At 37.1% G+C, this 21,865-nt stretch overlaps 1 protein-coding gene across 1 annotated transcript in view; it reads right to left on the bottom strand.

Annotated features, from left to right (window-relative positions):
• The window catches only part of arhgap24 (Rho GTPase activating protein 24), a 77,327-nt gene that overhangs the window by 52,619 nt on the left and 2,843 nt on the right, over positions 1–21,865 (bottom strand). Inside the window, exon 2 of the mRNA XM_023280896.3 lies at positions 4,761–4,848. Coding sequence (XP_023136664.2) covers positions 4,761–4,848 — 88 coding nt within the window. The remainder of the gene's footprint in view (positions 1–4,760; positions 4,849–21,865) is intronic.

The raw sequence follows: 21,865 nt of genomic DNA, 5'->3' as shown, positions 1-21,865 counted from the left end.
CATAAAACAGATTGAAAAAAGGAGCAAATTCAATGTGTTGGTGCTGGAATCCTCTATATGGATGTTCAAAAATGGTTTAGGAACCTGATGTCAAACACCAGCTTTAACAAAGCTTCCACAGCAGGACACAAAATTGATGTAAGTTACCAGTAGTAATGTTATTAGAAACTCTCCAGCCAAAGTTTGGTGTCTCAGTTTGAACATCTTCTACCACCAGCTCTCCTCGTTCACTCCCCACAACTCTACTAGGGGTCACTTGAACCCATGCAGGTGAGGTAAGGTGTGTTTTTTGTACGTTATGATTTAAAAACAATAATTGGCTGAAATATTTCTGCAAAAAATACATCATATTTTGTACAAATTTTGAGTCAAATGGCAATCTAGTGATGTTGCATTAAGTTTTCACAAAGATTTGTTACCTTTGCTGTTATCACATTCAGACATGAAGTTACGTGTTTTTGTAAGTTATAACAGTATGATTTAGATAAAAGTAGCTGTGGGTGAATCTAAACTGGGCGGTTCTAATTTTATGGTGGACGATGATTATTTTTATGTTCAGACTACTGTCAACGATGACCTTGGGTCATTCTACACCTCTGAGTAATTCACTGCTGGATGAACACATGTAGGAAACAGGTGGAGGATGTAGGATGTTTCATATTTAACCTTTAAGTCATTTCAGTTGTAGTGACGCAGTGCACTGCTGACGGATATGGAGGTTGAAACTGCTCCCTGATCCCTGATATGTATCTGGCCACATTCACCATTATTTAACACCGCAACAAACTCTTACATAAAAAAATGTGATTTTCAACAGAGACAACCAAAACGCATTACACATCCTTTCAGGGGAGTTATTTGTATCTTATTATGTAATGATAGTTACTGCAGGTAGTCACTGGGATTTTAAATTTCCTCTTTCAGAAATTTTAACAGAGTCTAGTATGGTTTGGTCATACTGGAAAAAATGCACAAATGAAAAGCGTTTTCAATAGTGAAGACTGGAAAAACTGAGTCTCATAAGTCAACAGAAATTCAAAAATCTAACAATACATTGCCTATTTTCTCCGGAGGAAAAAAATACTATATTTATCCACAGTTTCTGTTCACATGCCTCTTCTTACACATTTAATGATATTTCACATCCAAAAATAATATGACGTTTCAGGGTGCAAACTGTGCGAAAAAGCGACGTGAAACTGAGACTGGAGAGGGCCAAAGTGAGTCAGTGAGGCAGTGAGTGGGCGAGTATTTGTTTTAGTGTACGGTCTTTATAGTAAATGCACGGAAACAGAAACTGCTAGTCATCTTGTCACACATGTTGATACTGTTTATCCTGATGTCACCAGTCCTCTGCAACACACACACAGTTTCATTTCTCTGGCAAACAAAACTCTGATCTGCCCTTCACTGGTTTAGTTAACAACCATTAAAATGTTTTTTTTTTTTCAAAAACCTGGGTGCTTTTCAGCTGAAGTGCACAGAATTTAAAAAGAGAAGTGAAAATCCTTAAGTTTGTTTTTTTAAAGTTCCCCTTTGTTTCTTTGATGGTGCAGGTTTTTACACACTAGACATATCCTCCTTTGCATGTGAAGCAGCTACATTTAGTCAAGCATTAAAAAAACATAACTGATTTTATGGAAATCTTGTCAAACATCTGTTAGTGCCAGAGAAAACTCACTGTAGTAGATGTGTGTATTACCAGCTGCACATCCTGTCATTGTGGCTCAACAAGTGTCTAAGCTCACACCTCCTCACTCACCAAACAGCAAGAAAATACCAAACATTTGACACTTTTAGATGCTTTCTGTAGCTTTACTTTGAGAAACCTTGTTTTAATCCACTGTTCATACATCAACATGTATTCCATCACAGCTGTTTCTCCCAAAAACTACTTATGACTGCATCCTGAATTACATTTTGAGGGAAACATATCTCTTGCCGAATTACATTTGTTTGTGACATATCACAAATAGGTTTTAAACCTTCATTCCAATACTTTACTGTCACTCCTTTTCAGCCAACTAATCATGTATTGGAAGGGGCCGGAGCTGTTACCTTGGCAACGTAGAAAATGCAGACACTTCACATATGTTGTAAAAGGTATTTTAACCCAAACCATGTTGTTTTCCTAAACTTAACCAAGTAATTCTTGCTTGTTTCCTAACCATTCATCTGACAGCAACTGAAGGTGTCGGCTTCATGTCGGAATGATCACTTTTCTGTGAAAGATGTAGCGGAAGCAGTTGTAGGTTGGACCTAGTAAGATTTCTGCATCACTTTTAATGTGTACAGGGCTGAACTACATGAACTGTAACAGACAGGCACTGACAACAAACAGTACTTTGAGTTGGGCAAAATGATTTAGGGAAGGCTTTTTCCACATTTCAGTACCCATACTGGTCCAAACACATCACAGAGAGCAACAGACACAGATTGTTGGGAAAATCATGAAACAATTTCCTTGTTCACGTTACTCTACAATTTCACATCTACAGTATAGCAAAGTGAAACGTCGATAAAAATAAAGCTTTACTGCAATGAAGGCAGAACAGGTCAGATTAACAAACAGGGAATGTAGCTGAAGTTTAGCTTGTTGCTCCCAGACAGTGGCAAGAGCCATATAAGCGTCATTAATTACCTCTATAATTAAAAATGATCTTTGACATGGAGACAGGATAGACCAGGATCTAATGGTAAATGACAGTGCGTACTTTTCTTCACCTCAGACAGGTGAGCTGTCAAACACAGGGACATGAACAGGGACAATGAGTTTATAATCTGCAGTCTAATTATTTGTTACTAAGAGACCAGGTTGAGTCCTGAAAGTAGTAATTAGATTATCACCACACATGGACAGAATTTTCACTGTTTAGGAAATCATCAATGAGTTAGACTATCACTTATTTAGACTGCTTGATAGGCTTCATATTAGTACAGAGAAAGTCTTTTGTTTATGAATGCATTATTATGTATTATACATCACTTGATGCACTGTCCATTCTTGTCTTAATGATAAATATCGTGCACCTACTGTGGCGCTCTCCATCACTGTGGTGGGTATGTCTGAACGAAATGGAAAAGTGACCTTTGTCTGAACAACTGAATGCCGTCACTTGAACAGACTGGTGAAGTAACAATGTTCCATAACTAAAGTCTGAAAAGGCTAAAGATTGATTGCTTCTACTAACATTTCTAAGTAATTTAAAAAGAAATGTGCAAATCTGATGCATCTCAGGCCCAAAAATGCTGAAAAATGAAGTCCTTAGTATGCCACATTTGCACGTTTGTTTTTAAAATTCCGTCGAAATTTTTGACAAAACAACCTTTTTTATTTAAGTACTTTTACTTTTTTATTTAACCTTGCAAAACTGTGTGTGTGTGTATATATATATATATATATTAATATATTAAACTGATGTATTTTTGCAACAGTGGGTTTTACAGGGTTAAACCTCCTTTGTTTAGTTGTATTACAATGTAATTTTGGGGAGACAAGGTTGTCTATCAGGGCAAAGGCACACAAGCATATGAGAAACAGAAAATAACAAAACTGTTGCTCACAAAACACAATCAACCTCCAGCTATGAGAACTATTAGTCACAAGTTGACATGCTGAATTCCAGTGTGGATATTGAAAGCAGCAACTGAAAGTCCATGAAATTATCCCTGCAGGGAAGAAAGTGTTCCTCATCTGATGTGGAAGCTGTTAGAGAACCAGACAAGGACACCATCCAGAGCCTTTCAAGCAACACTGTCACACACCTGGACTGTTTATCTGTCACTTCTTTCCAGCTGAACACAGAAATTGCTTCATTTTATCCCAGTCTGGGAGCCTTTAATTGACCTTGTAGCTGCTCAATCTCTTGTCTGTGTTCAGATGTCTTGATACTTCCCTCTGAGAGAAACTCCACTGAAGACAACCAGGGGAAAAGTGAATCCAAATAAAACACAAGTGGCAGCTGCACACATCCGGTGTTTTCTTCAGGGCTTTAGTCGGATCAACGGGTGCTGCCGATGCTACTCTGCTACTGTATCCTTTAACAGCTGGGTCTGTTTCCCTCAGCATACATGTGTGTTTTAACTATCTACTGCATATTCTCACATTCTCCACATTACTCTGCCTGGGAAAATACCCCCCTTTTCCTTTAGTGTTGCACTTCACCCTGTTTCCATACAGTCGTGCGTGTGCTTGGATTGAGTTTATGAGTTTGTGTGTGTGGTCAGTGGTTGGAATTAGACTCTGACTTGGAAATCTTAAGGATAAATTTAAAGACCGTCATCAAAATTGCTCAGCTTGCATGTTTTATATTTAGAGGTAAACACAAAGTGGCAGAGCTACAACTGAAGAGAAAGAAAGTGAGATCACAGTGATTCCAGTTTCACAGCACATGACTCTATTTTCTTTGAAATTCTGTAGCTCCTCCTGGGCCACAGAGCATCGGCCAAATATTTAATCCATGTGTTTTTATGCTGTGAATTGTGAACTTCCCGTCCATCATCTCTGTCACTTTGTTTTGAATATTGTGCCTAAAAATACAGCATAATGTTAAAACCAGGGGAACCATAGATCCCACAGCCACAATCCCTAAAAACCGGCAGTCAAACAAACAGCTACCGGCCCAGTCAAAGGTGAAATTGTCCCCACTTAACTCCAAGAAGTTATTTTCTAGTTCACGCTTTTGTTCCTTCCGATGCCCAGTCATCACTCTGTCCACATGAAAAACCAAAGTGATTAAATTGCTTTAATCTTATCCTACCTGGAATGACCTCAAAAAGAAACTTCCCTCCTTCATCGCCGCTGGTCGGATGTTCTGTGACTTTGTTTCCAGGCAGAAAAATGGCTCCCTGTGGAGAGGAAAGAACAGACTGGTCAACATTCGGGGCCCCGCAGTTAATACTTTGAGCTAACTTCTTTACTGTCTTCGTGACAGCTGGCAGACAGAGCTGTCATTAATTAACTGCTGATATTAAATGTTAAAATATTGCTGAGTTTAAGACCACACTACGCCCACTGGATTGTCATCTGTACAAGGTGAATATCATTCTGGGGAACAGTTCTCTCTGCTCACACTCTGCTATCTATCCAGCTGTTGTCAGCAGCATTCAGCTCTCATACGTTATCGTGGAAAAATGCTCTTGAAAATGGACATGCTTGCCAAAGGTTTTACATTATCTGAACATCTTCTCTGGGAGTTTATTGGCCCACGGGGATGTGTCTCAGCGATGGAGTTTAGCTGACAGGACGGTGGCAAAATGGCAACATTATAGAGGATCATCTCCGCTCCGTCCACGATGATACATCACCTGTGTGACACTAAAGGCCACAGATTTTCTGCTTTCAATAGCAGGAGCATCAGCATCTTTTTGCAGAGTTGAACTTTGTGAAGCAGGAGGGTCACATTGTGTTTGTTTGCAGAAATGTAACAATGTTTGTGGGCATAAGCAGTGCAAAAGAGTGCATATATTTACTGAAATACTTGTGAGGTACTTTAACTTTACTTGAAAGCTTTTATTTTTTTCTTAGTGTTACTTCACTACATTTCTGAAACAAATAATGAATACAAATAAAAATGGTCCCACAGCACATTAAATTCTATTACAACTCAGTTCAATTGAGTAATAATACTCCAGTCATATATATATATTGTAATTAGATACCACTGATAGAGGGTGTTCAGATTTTAAAGGTGCCATAATATTTCTATATTCACAGATAATAATGTGTATCTGAGAGCAGTCACTTGTAAAACAGACTGTCATGACTTTGCAGATCAATTCAGCAGAACTTTTCAGCGGCTCTTAACTCATTGTTAAGTTTGTAGCTCTTAAACATTAAGTTCTGCTTCACTCTGCTCGCGCTGTCGTTTTTGTCTGTAGCAGAAAATACTATAAAACACTGTGCTCAATGTACCCTAAGCAGCCCTAGAACCCAAGGACTTGGTTAGACCCTACTGAACACACACAGCTGTGGAAACTATGGATGCATGGTTGTTCTTTTACGCTACTTTTGAAGCATACACTAAAGGAAACCAGTGCGTACACATTTAGTGTAACCTCCAAAACTTGATGAAATGTGTGTGACTTGGACACTAGCAGAACCTCAATTTCAATATAAGTGCCACTAAAAATATCACTGACTCCAACTTGTTGAATGGTTTCTTAGTCTTCTACAGTAATACAGTCAACTAAAGAACTTTGAGTTGCAAGTTTACAGTCATTTATCAACTTAGTCTTTGGATTTTTTTTCAGTCCAAGCAGGTAATGCAAAACATACCTGTCAGACTGATTCATGATGATGGAAATAACCATCAGCTGCAATTCACTAGTAGTTTTACTTATGGAAGAATTGAATGCTTCTTCTAACCTGGAATTATAATGGGAAACTTCAAAGACTGCACTGCACCAAGTTTTCATGCACTTTAGTAAAATTTAAAAGTAATAAATACACTGTAAAAAAAAAGAGTCTGCCAACAAGGTTACCAAAAATTGTGTGTAAATACTGTTAAAAAAAGACAACAGTAAATATCTTTAAAATAATTCTATTTTTTAGCTGATTTAGACACAGTAAAACTGTAGTTTTATCATCACAAATTGCAAAATAATGTGAAAATAGCTTATTTACATTATTTACAGTTTTGACCATTGAAATTTTTTATTTATTTTTGTTAGAGTTAATGTATAAATGAATACTTCTTTCCTGTGGCTTTACAAAACAGCAAGAATCTGTAAATTCACACTTAAAAAAATAGATTTTTTTTGCATTCCTTCATATAAATATATATATTTTCTTTCAAATAATGGAAAAGATCTGTAAAATAACAGGATTTTATGCTGGTTTCAATACATTAAAAATAGTACAACCACTGCATGTATTGTGAAATGTTATAAATGAACCAATAACCATTTATAAAAGTATACATTTTCAACGCGGATATTATTTACAGTTTTGGTCCATTTTTTTTTTAGACAAACATGTTATTTATTACTTAGTTTCTGGGATTTTAATAGTTATTATATATAAGTAAACAAAACAAGTAAATAATAGTAAACTGTTGATATTTTTTATGACTGCATTGAAGCATAAATTTATCAAACTGATAAATAATGTTTTATAGCTTTATATTCTTTACAGATAACCTAAATACTTTACCTTAGTACAACAGAATCAGCTGACTTTTTACTTGCTTAACAGCCTCAGTTCCACAGCGCAGCATCTGACAGTCATTAGTGTGACCTCTATGTGGGTTAATGGACACAAGATGTGCACAGGTGACAACAGTATTAGGGACTCATGCACATTAACAGGATCTGAGAGGGAGTCGGTTTCCTTCCTGCTGAGCGACAGAACTCTTTAATGAGCCATAACTGTGACAACCAGGAAGTGGAAACCCTGCCTGAGGCCCCAGATGAAGTGCTTTCAAGGGGCCTGTAAAGATGGACAGGCCTGAGGAGGGGATGGACTTATTTGATGTGGTTGTCACCCGAGGAACCTGCTTTGCTTCAATATCTCCGGATTAAAAGTATTAATAGCTTTTTTCTCCACTCAACACCCGTCTTTTCTTGATGCGCATTGTATAGATTCCAGAGAAAAAGAAGACGACTCAAAGGAATTGTGTCCACGAGAGACGGATTTTATGAAAGTGCGCCCTTTTTTTGTATGTGTTCTTAAAAAAGAAGAAGAAAGTCTGCGTTGTCCCTCCATACCGTAAAACCACCACACCAAAGATATTCCTCTCCTCCATTTCAAGCCACAGCAACACTTTCCATACATCCTCCTTGGTGGCCTGTTGTTTGCTGCAGACAAACCCGACCAGAGGCCAAGTAACATTTACCCAGCAAAGAGTACATCAGCCCGGCCCAACCCAACGGGACGAGGAAGCCCAACCTATTGCGGGGGTGCCGTTTGCATTTTTACATTGTCGTTAAGCAGGATGAGGTCATGTTTTGGAATCGGTGTAATGACACAAACCCAATTATTCTCAAACAGAAAGCCACAAACACACACATATGGGACAGAGGAGGCTCAGAGAAATCTGTGTGAGGAAAGTGACAGCAGGAGGCTCAGGCTTGTAAGCAGCAGCGCAGCCTGTCAGGGGGCTGTTTCTGAGGCGACGTCCAACAGTACGCTCCAAATCAAATCCAATGTTTTTGTCAGACTGCGAGCAAATACCAGGAAACTGACTGTTCTTTTTATGTCATCTACACCAGTTTTGTCTGACCAGCCTGCACATACTGCAGCAATTAAAGCCATATGTGATGTTCTTTTTTGGTCATAAAGCCAACATCAAACCTATGTGGACATGTCACATTTCTTTGGTTTATATTCTAAACTAAATGTCCCCACTGTGCCCTTCAACTTCTGATGTTTCATCATTTATCTCTTAGCTTAGAAAGGCTTTCTTGGTAAAATGATAGGAGGACATTATGGGGCCAGTTTGGTCATTAGATACTCTTATCCACACACCAATCCTTTCATCTACATGTCACATGAAAGACTATACAATGAGTATATACTATATTTAAACTTGCATCTTCTTTGTCGTGTAGATTAAATCAAGTCTCATGAGGAAATACTGCAAAAGCTGGTTTGGTCAGTCAGCAAGCTGCAACAAAACTCAATCCTTATGTTAGCTTTGTTCAGTCAGTTTGAACTTTCTATGTTTACCCTGGTACACACATTTGTGATAAAACTGAAATTTAAAGCCGAAATCAAAACACAGCTCTTGGCCTAAATGTCTTAAATAGAGGACTGTTCACACTAATGTTAGAGACTTAGTAACCCTCTGAACCCCAAAGTTTCGTTTTGCTCCTGTCACGTTATTACTCACAACAGGATTTTTTTTTTTTTTTTAATGCAATATAAAGTCCTGCACCTCTATGGAAACAGCATAATCATCATGACTAAAAGTAGAGGAAACTCAGAACTGTGCAGTATAATGTAGCGATAATATCTTAAGTCATGTTATAAGAAAATTTTAGCCAAGGTGTTATCTTTGCAGACCAGTAGGTCTGTGCCTAAGTAGGTAAGGAAAAATGGGTTTTCAGAACATTTTTGCTGAAAACAGCTTATTGCTACATCTGAATATTATGCAATGAGACCTGCAAGAACAAGTCAGAACAGGAAAAAAAACATAAACAAAACAAGAAAAGCACTCAGAGAACACAGTACTCTGCCAAGGCTGCTGAGGTGTTGTATGATTTCTGACGGATAAGTCGATTTGTAGTAGGATCGTAATTATGTGATCATCCACAGGCAGCTGATGTAGTGTTCACTTGTTGTCATAGTTACAGTGACGTCGTCCCGCTATCTCGCAATGATACAGAAATCTTTAACAAATCTGTGGATCCAGACTATAAGCCGCATCACTGCCAAAATCTAATCACTTGGTCCTTGTGTCATTTCTGGCCTTCCCTGAAAATTTCATCCAAGTCCGTTATTCTGTTTTTGAGTAATGTTGCGCACAGACAGACAGACAGACAGACAGACAGACAGACAGACAGACAGACAGACAGACAGACAGACAGACAGACAGACAGACAGACAGACAAAAGTATGCTGAACATCACCTAACTCTGCTGCGTTCCTTGGCGGATTAACAATGCACTGAAAGACATTCTAAAGCTCTGCAGGGCTGCGAGAAATAGCAGTAATGTCTGATACTTGGTAATACAATTAATACAAATAATAATTATTACCTTATTGGAGCAATAAATACATTGTTTTAAGCTGATAAAACAATGCTATTAACTTGGAGGTTAAAGTTCATACAGGATGCTCAGTGATAGCCTGAGTTTGTCTGATAAATGAAAACATATTGTGGTCTTAATGTGGTTGTATATTAAAAAGCAGGAGACATTTATTGCGGTGCAGAAATTGATTTCAGATTGCAAACAGATAAATTCTAACACTGAAGTCCATTTAGCACAAGTTGTCAGAGTAACAGGTAATTTAAGCGCTCGTTAAATTGCAGCTCTTTGATCAGTCGTCTCTTTATCCAATAATTACTGTCCTCCAGCCTCAGTGACCTTTTAGACACACCAAGTCAAAACCAGCAGGGAGTCTGCAGGTGTGTTTTTTGCATGTCTGGACTATAGTGTGCAAATACATTTATCTATGTGTTATCCTTATTTCTATCTGTATGACTTGTTTCATAAAGACTTACTTATGGTTAACCTGCTCTGAACGCACCACTGGCTTCACTAATCCAATAAATGTTCTAATTATTCCACAGTTATAAAACAGGTAGTTCTGGTCCTGCACCGTGTTCAAAAAGCCACTGCAAGATACTCAGAACTGCATAACCTTCATGAAAATATTAATATTCCAGTCGACTGCAAACGGGTGAAAAAATGGGGGACTTGTTCATTAATTTTTATTTACTTGCTGTGGATGAATAATGTGAGAAGTTAGACGAGATAAATCAGGAAAAGATGATAGAGTGAAACTAACAACAGGGGAACATAAATCATTGGGGAAATCACTAAACAAGGCTGGGATCATTAAACAGACTGTGTGAGTTGTTTACTAAAAACTGGCAGACAGACATTAGAGGTGCTGATTTTTAAAAACAGTAACTCTAGAAGTGCTCAGTTTCTTTTTAGAGCAAGAACAATCAAGTACACTGTAAAAAAAAATAAAAAATGTTATTTTTACAGTAAAGTTCCGGCAGCTGTGGTTGCTAGAACACAACCGTAAAATTACGATAAAACATTTTCTTCATTTACGGTAAAGAAATGCATTGACACTGTTGATTTTACGGTTAAAAAAATGCGCCTCATTTCATATTTTACCGTAAAAAAAGTTTTAAAATATTGAAAATTTACATGAAAATACCCTATAAAAGAAAGTTTGTGTAACTTGTTAGAAATTTTTCAGCATTTTTCCATTATCAGCACAACAGTTTGTGTATTTAACATTAAATATATGCATTTTTAGCTATGACACAGCTACAGCTGTCATAAACATTAAAGCTTATGTCCGTTATTAACACAAAAGTACATCAATTTGACTGGTACAAACTGTAATTTGTACATCAAATAAATCAGCACAACAAGATGTACATCTAACTGTGAAAAATTGCATTATTTTGGAAAATAAATGCAAAAATTATAGTATTGATTTGCAATTTCGTTTTAAAAAACTGCAAGAGTAGAGAACTGTATTATTTCAAGAGATTTTTTTTTTTTTTAAATACATTTTTCTCCTGATGACCTTATTTACGGTGATTCAGTGTTATATAAACAGGATCAAACTGTTTCAGAGTTTACAGATTTTTACTGTCATGGTTTGACAGTTTTTCACTGTAAAAGTTCTAAGCATTTTTTACTTGATACTATTAAATCTAAATAGTTGTCTTAGTTTTTGCTGGAAATCAGAAATATGCTATCACTTTGTCAAGCTTTAATAAAGACAAACGTCAAAATAAATCAGGGGTAATAGAGGCAATGAGGACAAGCAGACATACACCTCCATCAAAAACCACAAGATCCCCGAGACTAAACCTTTAGTGATTTCTGTGCAAGCAGCTTTAAAACACAGTTCTCTGACACTTCCTTGTACGTGTCACTGCTGTTGCTGCTGCCTGATGCAGAGACCTTTAATCTCCCTCCATAGAGGACTCATATACAATGTTCCATCCAGCATTTTCTGTCTAAACCGGTTCTGCTTTTCTTTTTTCTTTTTATTTTTTTAGAAAAACTATCTGTAACTGTGCAGCACATCATCAGAAGCTCCTGCAACAACAACAAACACGAGTTTGGATTTTTTAAAATTGCAGAAATATAACAAGAGAGTGCGAGTAAAAGATGTGAAACCGGCCAATTTTCTTTTGTAAAACAATTTCGGTGCCAAAGCAATTACTGTGAAATCTTACAGAATAGAAGGATGCAGTTTGAAGGATACATGGTCCTCCAGACATATAGAAAAAAATAATGCTTTAAGAGGAATTTTTATCACAGAATCACAGATGCACAGAATAGCTCACTAATAACAAATGTCTCTCAGAGTCTTTACTTACCCTTATTAAATAAGTAATGTCTTTATGTAACCTTATTAAAGTCAGAATGCTGCTTTGACTTTGTGATTTATGGAATCATGTTCTTCGAGGGCCTAAAAATACCCTCACATTGTAAGGACATACTGTTGATCCAGCTGAGTGCAGCCTCGAGATGTCCTCACTTTTCTTAGGTTACGGTATTTTTTTCTTAAATCAAATATAAAATAAATTCTTCTCAAAGCTAATTGCAATTCAGCTGCCATTTCAAATACATAGGCAGAAATATATAACATTAAGTAATGATGTTATGGACATATACTGTAAATACTCACTGTGAGCTAAAGATATGAGTTTCATTCACATGTTTTCTGTGAAATCCTTTTTTTAGCCTTTTCAGCTGAAGTCTCAGTTCCATATCTACACCTTTAAAAGTAGAGCGCAGCTGCAGGAGACATTACTACTTTGGCTTGCAAAGCATACAAATAACTAACCGCACAGGCAGGAGGCAAACTCCTACTCATCAGCTATTTTCCAGTGAAATTAGATTGTAGCAGTAGTCCATCTGTATTATACAGTGTAGTCAGCTGCACCAACAAAGCACAGTCCTGCTCATTAAGAAGGATAATATGTAACATTAATGAACTAAAATGAGTAAAAAGGATCGACCAGAGTTACATATTTTTTGACTTACGAAGTTACATTATCCTGAATGTTTTCAGCAATGTCCTAAATCAGAAAAATAATTGTAGGTCCAATCCGAGTCTAAAGCTGAAGCACGACTTCCTGAGGTGATGTTTTATTTAACCTTGGTAACATAGCAATATGATGTTTTAAATGCTAGAACATATGATGAGGGAAACAAGCAATCAGCACCATAGCTGAGCTCTTCCCACCTTTAAACTGTAGTGCATTGATCACAGTATTAAAAATAAGAATTCAGACTTCTGGGCTTTAATACGTGACAAACTTAAGGTACCGCTCATGTGAACCTGTAGAATGGATCTTTCTGTATCATTATTCTCATTCTTATTTTTGTTTTGTTTTTGCTTTTTTAACTACTATAAAAACAGTGTCATTTTACAGTCAAATGGTGTCAATAAGGGAAGTACTATTTGTAAAAATTCAGATTTTTTTATGTGGACATTATTCACAGTTAGATCTTTTTTTTTTTTTTTTTTTTTTTTTTTTACAACTTGCAAATTAATATCATTTTCCCATTATTTTATCCATAATTTAACAAAACTGGAACAATCAGTAATATAACAGTAAAAAATAAAAAAGACTGTTACAAACATTTTTAAAAATCATGTTTTGTTCTAAAAGCTGTGATGTGTTATCAAGCATTAAAAATAAATACTGTGACACCTCCCTGGACACTTTCACTGCAGCAAGTTTCAAAATCCATCCAGAGAAATGAAGTGATCAGCGCACAGATTACACTGAACTATCCAGTAATCCAGTGACAGGAGGAGATTAGTAACATGAGACGTCTTAAAGCAGACTGTCTGGAGTTTTACATGATAAACTTCACCAGGATTTGAAGATAACTGGCTACCAAGAAACAAAATCCACCCTAGAATAAAGCCTTTATATACAGCGTGTCTAAAATGATAAAACGATGACGCTTAGTTTGTTTTTATCAAAGTAAATGAATGAGACACACTGAAACAAGCTCAGTGGGTTGAATCAATGAAGTCTGAACACTGTGGACTGCCCCTAAATAAAAAAAAACATAAAGCATAAATTTGGTAACATTGGTACCTAGAAATACAGACAATAAATCTACAAGTATGAATGTGCTCAGCTACAGTTTGACAATCTGCCTTCAGCACGCTTTCATCCTCTGGGGAGCATGAATACCTGCTGGGACTTCAATGTGACCAATAATAGTGGAGATGCCTTGTCACAGGCCAAAGTCTTGGTCAAGGGGAACATCTGTCACAGTCTTTATTACTCCATTTTTACACAGTGCTGAGATTTATAGCTTTAATAAAAACGTATTTTCCAGACTGTGGCCTGTCAGAACAAACACAATCTGCTGGGCTCGTTTTGTGTCGCGTTTCATATCAGTGCCAATGCTGCAACAAAATAATACCAGTTTCTATACAATGTATTTCAGAGTTTAAAGGTGATATAGATTAAAACATCTGATATGGTGTGAGTTCAATGCTTTGTAACAGTATGTGGCAGGACAGCAAGGTCATGTTTTTAGGTCCACCTTGATGCAACCTGCTTATTACTAAACTCTCTGTGAAGCTGACGTTGTGAATCATCTCACTGGAACTTGATTCAGGGTTTACACCAAACCTCAGCTTTGATTTATTCAAACTTCAGAGAGCAGAAATGAAGATGATGATGAACTAAATGCATGAGCTATGATGGGAGAACAATGACATGGCACAACTATTGTAGAGAAGAGAAAGGAACGGACTACAAAAGAAACCAACAAAGAAAAAGTATGTTTTCATATCTTCATGAGATGCTGGAAGTTACAGATACAGTGCTGATGATTCAGTATTAGCTGTGCCTAAGTAGCAATCAGAGCAGAGCAAAACTCAAAATATAAATCCAGAAACTAGGACGAAAACCCACACATTGTATATTTCTGATACCTGATTCTGCTCCCAGACCTCCCCCAGGGGGTCTTAGAGGACATACGGGAGTAGATTAAATGCCATAAGCTGATACTGCTGATGCACATTTTCAGTCTAGCAGGTCACTTCTGTCTCTGACTGTTCACTGACCTTCACACAAACTAGGTGTGGTTTTCATATGGAAGCTGAAAATGTGCATTAGCTTCTCTGAATTTGCTGTACATTCATTCATTTATAATCTTGCAAACCACCAACCGAATGAGAAGTTCTCCGAATCCACTGTTTAAGGGCAACAATGACAAACATATTTCTATATTCACATTACATTCATCTGCAATGCAGTAACGTAACAGATAACTGCTCTTTAATTCGGTGATCACATTACAGTCTGCACTGGCTCCCCGTTAAATATGGAATTGAATTTAAGGCCCGACTTATGGTCTATAGGTCTCTAAACGGGACCAAAATATATTAGAGATTTGTTTGCTGAAGGCTGAGAGGTCTCTGGGATCTGCAGGGACCAGACAGTTAGTGATCAGACCAGAGTTCAGGCCAGACAGCGTGAAATGGTGTTTAGTCTTCATGCTGCTGGAACCAGCTCTCACTGGAACTTAGGTTTAAGATAGTTTATTTCCTCTGCTTTTAAGTAAACTTATGTGCATTTTAACTCACTTGATTTTTTAAAATTATTATATTTATATTTTTTCTTACATGCTTTCATTTTTCTAATTTTATGTCTTTTTTTAGGTGTTTTACTCAAATGCATTGTTGGAAAAAGTTTTTGGACACTCTTAAAATTTTACACAGTCTCAGATATTATCATGAAATATTTGTGGAAAAATCTGTTTTGTGTTTCAAAAGGTGTGGCTGCATTAGACAGACACAAACAAATGCAAACAATATATATTTTTTGGTTTATTGTTTACAAGAAAAACTAAAAAAAACTAAATTCTACCAAAATGACCCCAGTACTCAAAATTTATTATTTTTATGGAACCAATTAATTTTATATTTTTATTGCCTTTTTAAAAAAAAAATTGTTTAGTATTATGGCTGTGATTGGACTAAAAGAAAGAGTGATTATTAATGCAATACACATGCAAACATATGGGCTGTTTACCACTGTAGTTTTAAAATTCTATAAATCTATGTGTACTTGATTCACCTTATCTGTGCTGTTTTTGATTAATTTAAGTTACTAAGTTAATTTTGATTACATGTATTATTTTCTCTTTTTTCAGATTTTCCTGTGAAGAACTTCAAATAACCTCTGTGAATGATAGGATGCTGTATAAATAAATGTGCTTCCTTGCTTGAAGCAGGGCCAGATTGATTCTCTTGGACATACAACATTTTTCTATCTCATGCTCTCTGGGCTGGTTTTCACCAACTTTTCTATTGGCTTTGCAGTAATATGTCATTAAGGAACATTAAAAAGAGAGATCTTGTGTTTCTCCTCATTATCAGGACAGATGTTTGTGCTGATATCTGGGCATATGTAAAGGTTAACATTATATTGTTAAATGGCAATAAAGTTATGATGCATCTGAGGAAATGTTGCAGAGGAACGCAAAAGTAACCAATTACTATCTACAGTTAATGGTAAGTACATGAATGCATTCCTTTTTTTTAAAAAAAGTAGTAAATAATGTCTAATACATTACATTTTTCATAGCAACCACCTCAACACCATCTGAATTAAATGACTTGTTCTCATCTAAAGAGCAATCATGAATATAAATACTAAACAAGTAACTGGTACCTCCTTATGATAAAACAATCCAAGCTTTAAAAATATTTGAAAAGCAGATTTATAATCAATTACTGGATGAAATAATGGATTCTACAGCTGCTGAATGTTCCATTATACTCACCATCTAGTCACTAACTCCCTCTATGACGTTGATGCTGTAGAGGTGATGCACAGTGTGATTTTAAAAACTCACAACCTGCTCATTGTTGTGTCCCACTGCTGAGAGCTGGAAGATGCTGAAACTATCTGATAACTACTATAAATTCCATTTTTAATCAGTACTTTTACAGTCTGTACTTTTATTGTATACATAGCCAAGCAAAGTAAAATATCGTAGGTCAATGGTCCCAAAGTGTGCGATGATTAATAGGAATCAAGTAGCATTAAAAATGATAAGAAATAGCATATTTTAGCTGTAATTGCCACCAAAAGTTAAAAATAGCAGTTAAATGCTGCTTGTTACATACACATCACCTGTGTGTGTGTGTGTGTGTGTGCTGTACCTTTATACTGCAGTTTATACATGGAGATCCCTGCGACTGAAGCATTCTGCTAGAAATGCATAGTAAATTACTATAAATAATATTATAGTTGCTGACCGTTATGTTCCTATGTGTGCCAGTGCTTGAATAGACCTATTAGTACTCGTCTGTATGCTTCATTTGCATTCAGGCGCAGTAATTGTGGCCATTGTCTGGTACTGATATTTCAGGGTTAATAGACTGAAAATTTTAGGAACCCCAGTTTCAAGCCAGACAGCTGATACCCCCATTATGTTTCAGCACCATACTCTTTTCCTGTGAGGAGATATTCTCCTCCAGTTCTACAAATAGCAGGTCCACCTGTACATGCCGAAAATTTCCACCTCAGGTACTGGAGACAGAGAAAGTCTCAGAACTTGCAGGAACTTGTTGCGAGTCCAGTGAGAGTTAATTGACTTTTCCACCCATCGATGCAGAGCCTATTAGACATGCAGCCACTGTACAGGAGTGGAAGGAAATAGTCTCTATGCTTAGTGTCCGTTTCTGGAATACTGACAGCCAGAACTGTTTCTCTGAACGATTAATTCTTTTCATGCTCTAACGCACTTTGCCTGTTGAAGAAAATGCCTCATTGTCCTGCAAAATGAATAATGTCAGGAATAAGATGCAGTGACTGGCATCAGATGGCACCGAGCCACACGTCCCTGTAGACCTAATCAGGCTTTTAATGATGTAAACAAGAGGGTGTTTGGGTAATGTCCACTTTATTGTTCCCATTCCTCAGACAGTCAGACATAATGGGAGTCAGATCACGTCTCAAAGTGATGCGTCTCACTGGAACTTTGACACTTATATAAAGTTTTCATTCTTCTCTGATGGCGCTATAAGAAACTGTAATTGTTGTCTGTGTTTGTCAATGTCACAAGTGACGACAGTTACTGTTCTTGTCAGAAAGAGCAGGGAGAAGACACAGTCTTGCCGAATGAATAATTACAGAACTGCAGTGGCATTTTATTTTCTTCCGTTAAATGCCAAGGTCAAAGTTTCCAGCTCAAGCAGAGAAAACAAAAGGACTTTGAGTGCACTATTGCACTGCTGCATTATTGATTTCATGTAATTTCTGATTAAAGGCAGCTACTTCTCATTTGGTCTCAGTCCAGACGTGGCACCCTCATGCTATGAATATTAATTCACTAACTTGTAAGACTTGTTTTGGCTGGAATCATGATATCTTAATTAAATTTTAACGTCTTTCATTTCTTAATACATGAAATTGCTTCAATGTATTCATTCACAATTCCCTCATTCATTCATAATGGTACGTCCATTACTTCAGTGGCATACAGATGCGATGCTAAGTGGCTTGAATTACAATAATCAAACCATTTCACCCACTGGATGAATACGGTCTTTGTTTATGGCTCAGACAGATGAAATCTGAGTGCATGCATATGTGTGTGTGTGTGTGTGTGTGCGTGTGTGTGTGTGTGTGTGATTGTGAGTGAGTACACGCGTGCTTGTGCATGCATACATCTCCACGGACGAGTGAGGGCAGACAGATGGCATGTTGACGCTAAGCCTACACGTGCTGTACCCTCCGCATGCTTTTCAGTGACCCTTCACCTCCATCTGACTCCCATTCTTCAGATTCCACACGTAGCTCAGAGAGGTTTGGCCTGACTGTATAGGACACAACATGGTCGCCTGGAGTGACAATTTAATACCTAATTTCTAGTTATTAAGTGCTGCTTCAGTACAGCATGTAGCAAAACAAAACAGCGAGCGCACAAAGGGGGACACAGCAACATGACAAACTTAGGAAACTCAAGACAGCAGTCTTTACTACTGTAAAACTTAGAACTGAATCCTTAACACCACACGTTATAACCTGGGATGTTTCTTTTGCTGTGCCTGAGATCACTCCCTACCCTCAGTCTAAAAAAATCCTAGAAAATCTTTAAAACTTAACCCCTTGACACCTGAGTTTATTTACAATTAAATACATTTTTTTGTGTGTTTTTGCTTTCCAGCTGATGCTAAAATAAGTGGATATTGCTGATTTGTCTATTACACATAGAACAGATATATAATAATAATAACAGATATATAATAATTAGGTCCCACTCCGACCAGTCCTAAGAGAAACCAGTGCTTGCAAAAGGTTCTGAGGTACGTATTGAATATGCACAAACCGGCATTGGGGGAATGGATACTACACTACTACACTATCTCAGCTGCAGTCTGAATGAAAGTGGTATGATGTGAATTCGTGACAATAGGCACCAAGGGGTTAACAAAATCTTCTTGATCTATCACTAAGTTAAAGCAGCAATAATCAGTATCAAATGACTGCATGCTATTTGAAAAGGGCTGAATAGTGACGAATGAAGGGAGTTGTCCCCTGAATCTACAGTTGCCCTCAGCTCTAGAAGTCTAATTAACTATTTGTTGCTCATTGTTTTGAATGGATCAAGCTTTCCTTGCTTAATTCAGTCTCATCCCGCAGTACTCTTTTTTTTTAAATCCACTTTTTTATTGTCTAACACGGGTAGCAAACAGACAAATATAAAACCCGATATGCATTACAGTTGGCCTCAGTAGCTCAAAAAGGAGAAGAAAATAAAGGAATAAAGACGGCAAAAGGGGGGTATTATTGTAGTGTATTGTATTGGTATAATAACATTCCTGCACAGAACATCTGCTACTTTGTCAGTACACAAAGTCCAGGCACTGATGTTTGAGCGTCATTTTGTGTCCTTGCTACTGTAACCAATAAAGATTGTAACCAAGGAAGTAACGAGGAAGCTGCCAGCGAAAGACTAACATCTTTTTTTTTGCCGCTGTCAGAGCGACAGAAAGCATATCCTGCAGTTTGTTTGTTTTTTAACATTTTTGGTTAACAAAAATAACCTGTACACTACCTGCCCACCACCAGTAAACCAGCAGACAAAGCTATCGTCCAACTAGTTGCCACACTGAGACATTTGCAAACTAGAGTTCCCTTATGAAGCTTAATGGGTTGTCAGAAACAGAAACTGCAAAGCTTGTTATTACTGATACTTCTCCATATCTGCTGTATGTGTAGAGAAGTAAATGTTTGCTACCAAGCGATCAAAGAATATCTGTTGATTGTGGTCTTAATAACTGGAACAAATGTTAATAAATTAATCAAGTACTGGCAGGAAACTGGATGAGAACGGTGGCCTCTGACACTTTATACCCAACCCTCCACCCCGAGCTCCTCCCTGAGATGAAATGACACTATTTCTGAGAAAACAAGCTTTCATCACAAGACCACAAGAAGCTGCTTACCAGCAACAGGTCACTTAACAGGTTACTTCAATGTAGCAATTATAAGTAGTAATTTGACTTTTAGCAGCTTAATTATTATCATTTTGTGCCATAATAAACAGGTGTGAAATTTTATAAGTTTAATTTACCTATTATGATACTAATTATATTAAAAACACCCACAAAATAATATAAAATAAAAATTCTATTTAATTTAAAAATAAAAATAAAATAAAATAAAATAAAAATAAAATAAAAATCTAAAAAATGCAAATTAAAATGAAAAACAAAATTTAAAATTAAAAATATAAAAAATAAATTTAAATTTAATTGAATTTATTTAAAAAATTAATTAAAAATAGTGGAACGTGAACATAGTGCAATAAATAGCAAATATTTACAAAAATCTTCTGACAGATCTGCTGCCTATAAACCAAAACTAAGGTCTTGAAGCCCTCAGAAGCACTGGTAACTTATAAGCTACCAATATGCAAAATCATATGTTTCTGCATGCTACTAATTTTTTTGTAATTTTTTAAAGCATCTTCAAAATTCAGCTGCACACACACATCAAAAATCGTGTTTACAATTTGTGCCAGAAAGGGGTTAAATGTGTGACTTTTTCTGTCTAATCAGTGGGCCCTTTGTTGCCGTCTGTGTGTCCAAATGCAACAGAAAAGGGCAGATGTTTGCTCCACTGAGGAGGCAGCAATTAGGCTGCCGTGACAGTTAACAAATGGAGACTTCACGGCAAGTAAGACGGTTAATTAATAGCTGATCTAAATATGGCTTCGCACCTCTGCGTTACGTGGTTCGTGGCCTGAGACCAGGAGACGTCGCACAGTCTGAGTTCAGAGACGTATCCTGCTTGCATGTGATCTTGAACATCAGTGTTAGAAGCCAGATTAACAATACCCTCCCTGTCTGCTCTTTGTCCTACTTGTGTTCTTCCTTTTAAGAATGTCGGACTTATGCTGTTCTCTGCTGGATGCTGTGTCTCGTTGTAGTGTTGGTTTTGTGCTCTTCTGAGCTGCTGTGTTTTGGAGGTCATAGAGATTTAAGGACTTTGAACACACTCCTCTGTGCCTGACCTAGTTTTATTGAAATTTCCCATTCTGTGCAAACAGTAGCAGTGTTGGGTGTGTGAAATTTATTATGGTCTTGTTTCAGAAGTAGGGCAAGAGTGGAAAGTTGAGGCAAAGCGGAGTGTTCCACAGGTAGCTGAAGTTGGAGGGACATTAGTTGAATATAAATAGCAGCGTATTTCAAGGAAACAAATGGTTTTCTGTCGTTTTATATAAACTACTATGAAGTACTTGACCGAATTATATTCACAGCAACAAGAACTAAATCAAAACTGTTGATGCTCCTAATATAAGTCCACCCTCCTTTTTAAATGCACGACTCAGGAACTTGAGCTTCCTAGAAATAGCATTGAAGAATGGCTCCTCTCCCTGTATCTGGCCGGCGGCCCACCTTCAGGTCTGGAGCTTTAACCTTCAGAGACTTGTGCTGCTGATGTGGCTTGAGGTTTTTGGCGGAGCTGAGTTTGCTGGGAAATCAGCCAGACAAAGAAGAGTGGGTAGATGAGCAGAATAAAGATTTCAATTGTGCTCGAGCGCTCAGGTTTCTCCTGGAAAAAGAGGATATTGTTTGGGTGGAAAAGATATGAGAAAAAGATGTGATGCTTTGTGTATCTGTGCAGACGAAGAAGGGTGAAACAACTGTCTTCAGCACGTAGAGAAG

The sequence above is a fragment of the Amphiprion ocellaris genome, chromosome 17 (genome assembly GCF_022539595.1).
Source record: "Amphiprion ocellaris isolate individual 3 ecotype Okinawa chromosome 17, ASM2253959v1, whole genome shotgun sequence".
NCBI classification, from domain to species: domain Eukaryota; kingdom Metazoa; phylum Chordata; class Actinopteri; family Pomacentridae; genus Amphiprion; species Amphiprion ocellaris.
Note: the sequence above shows the minus strand (reverse complement) of the source record. Positions and strands in the feature narration are given on the sequence as shown.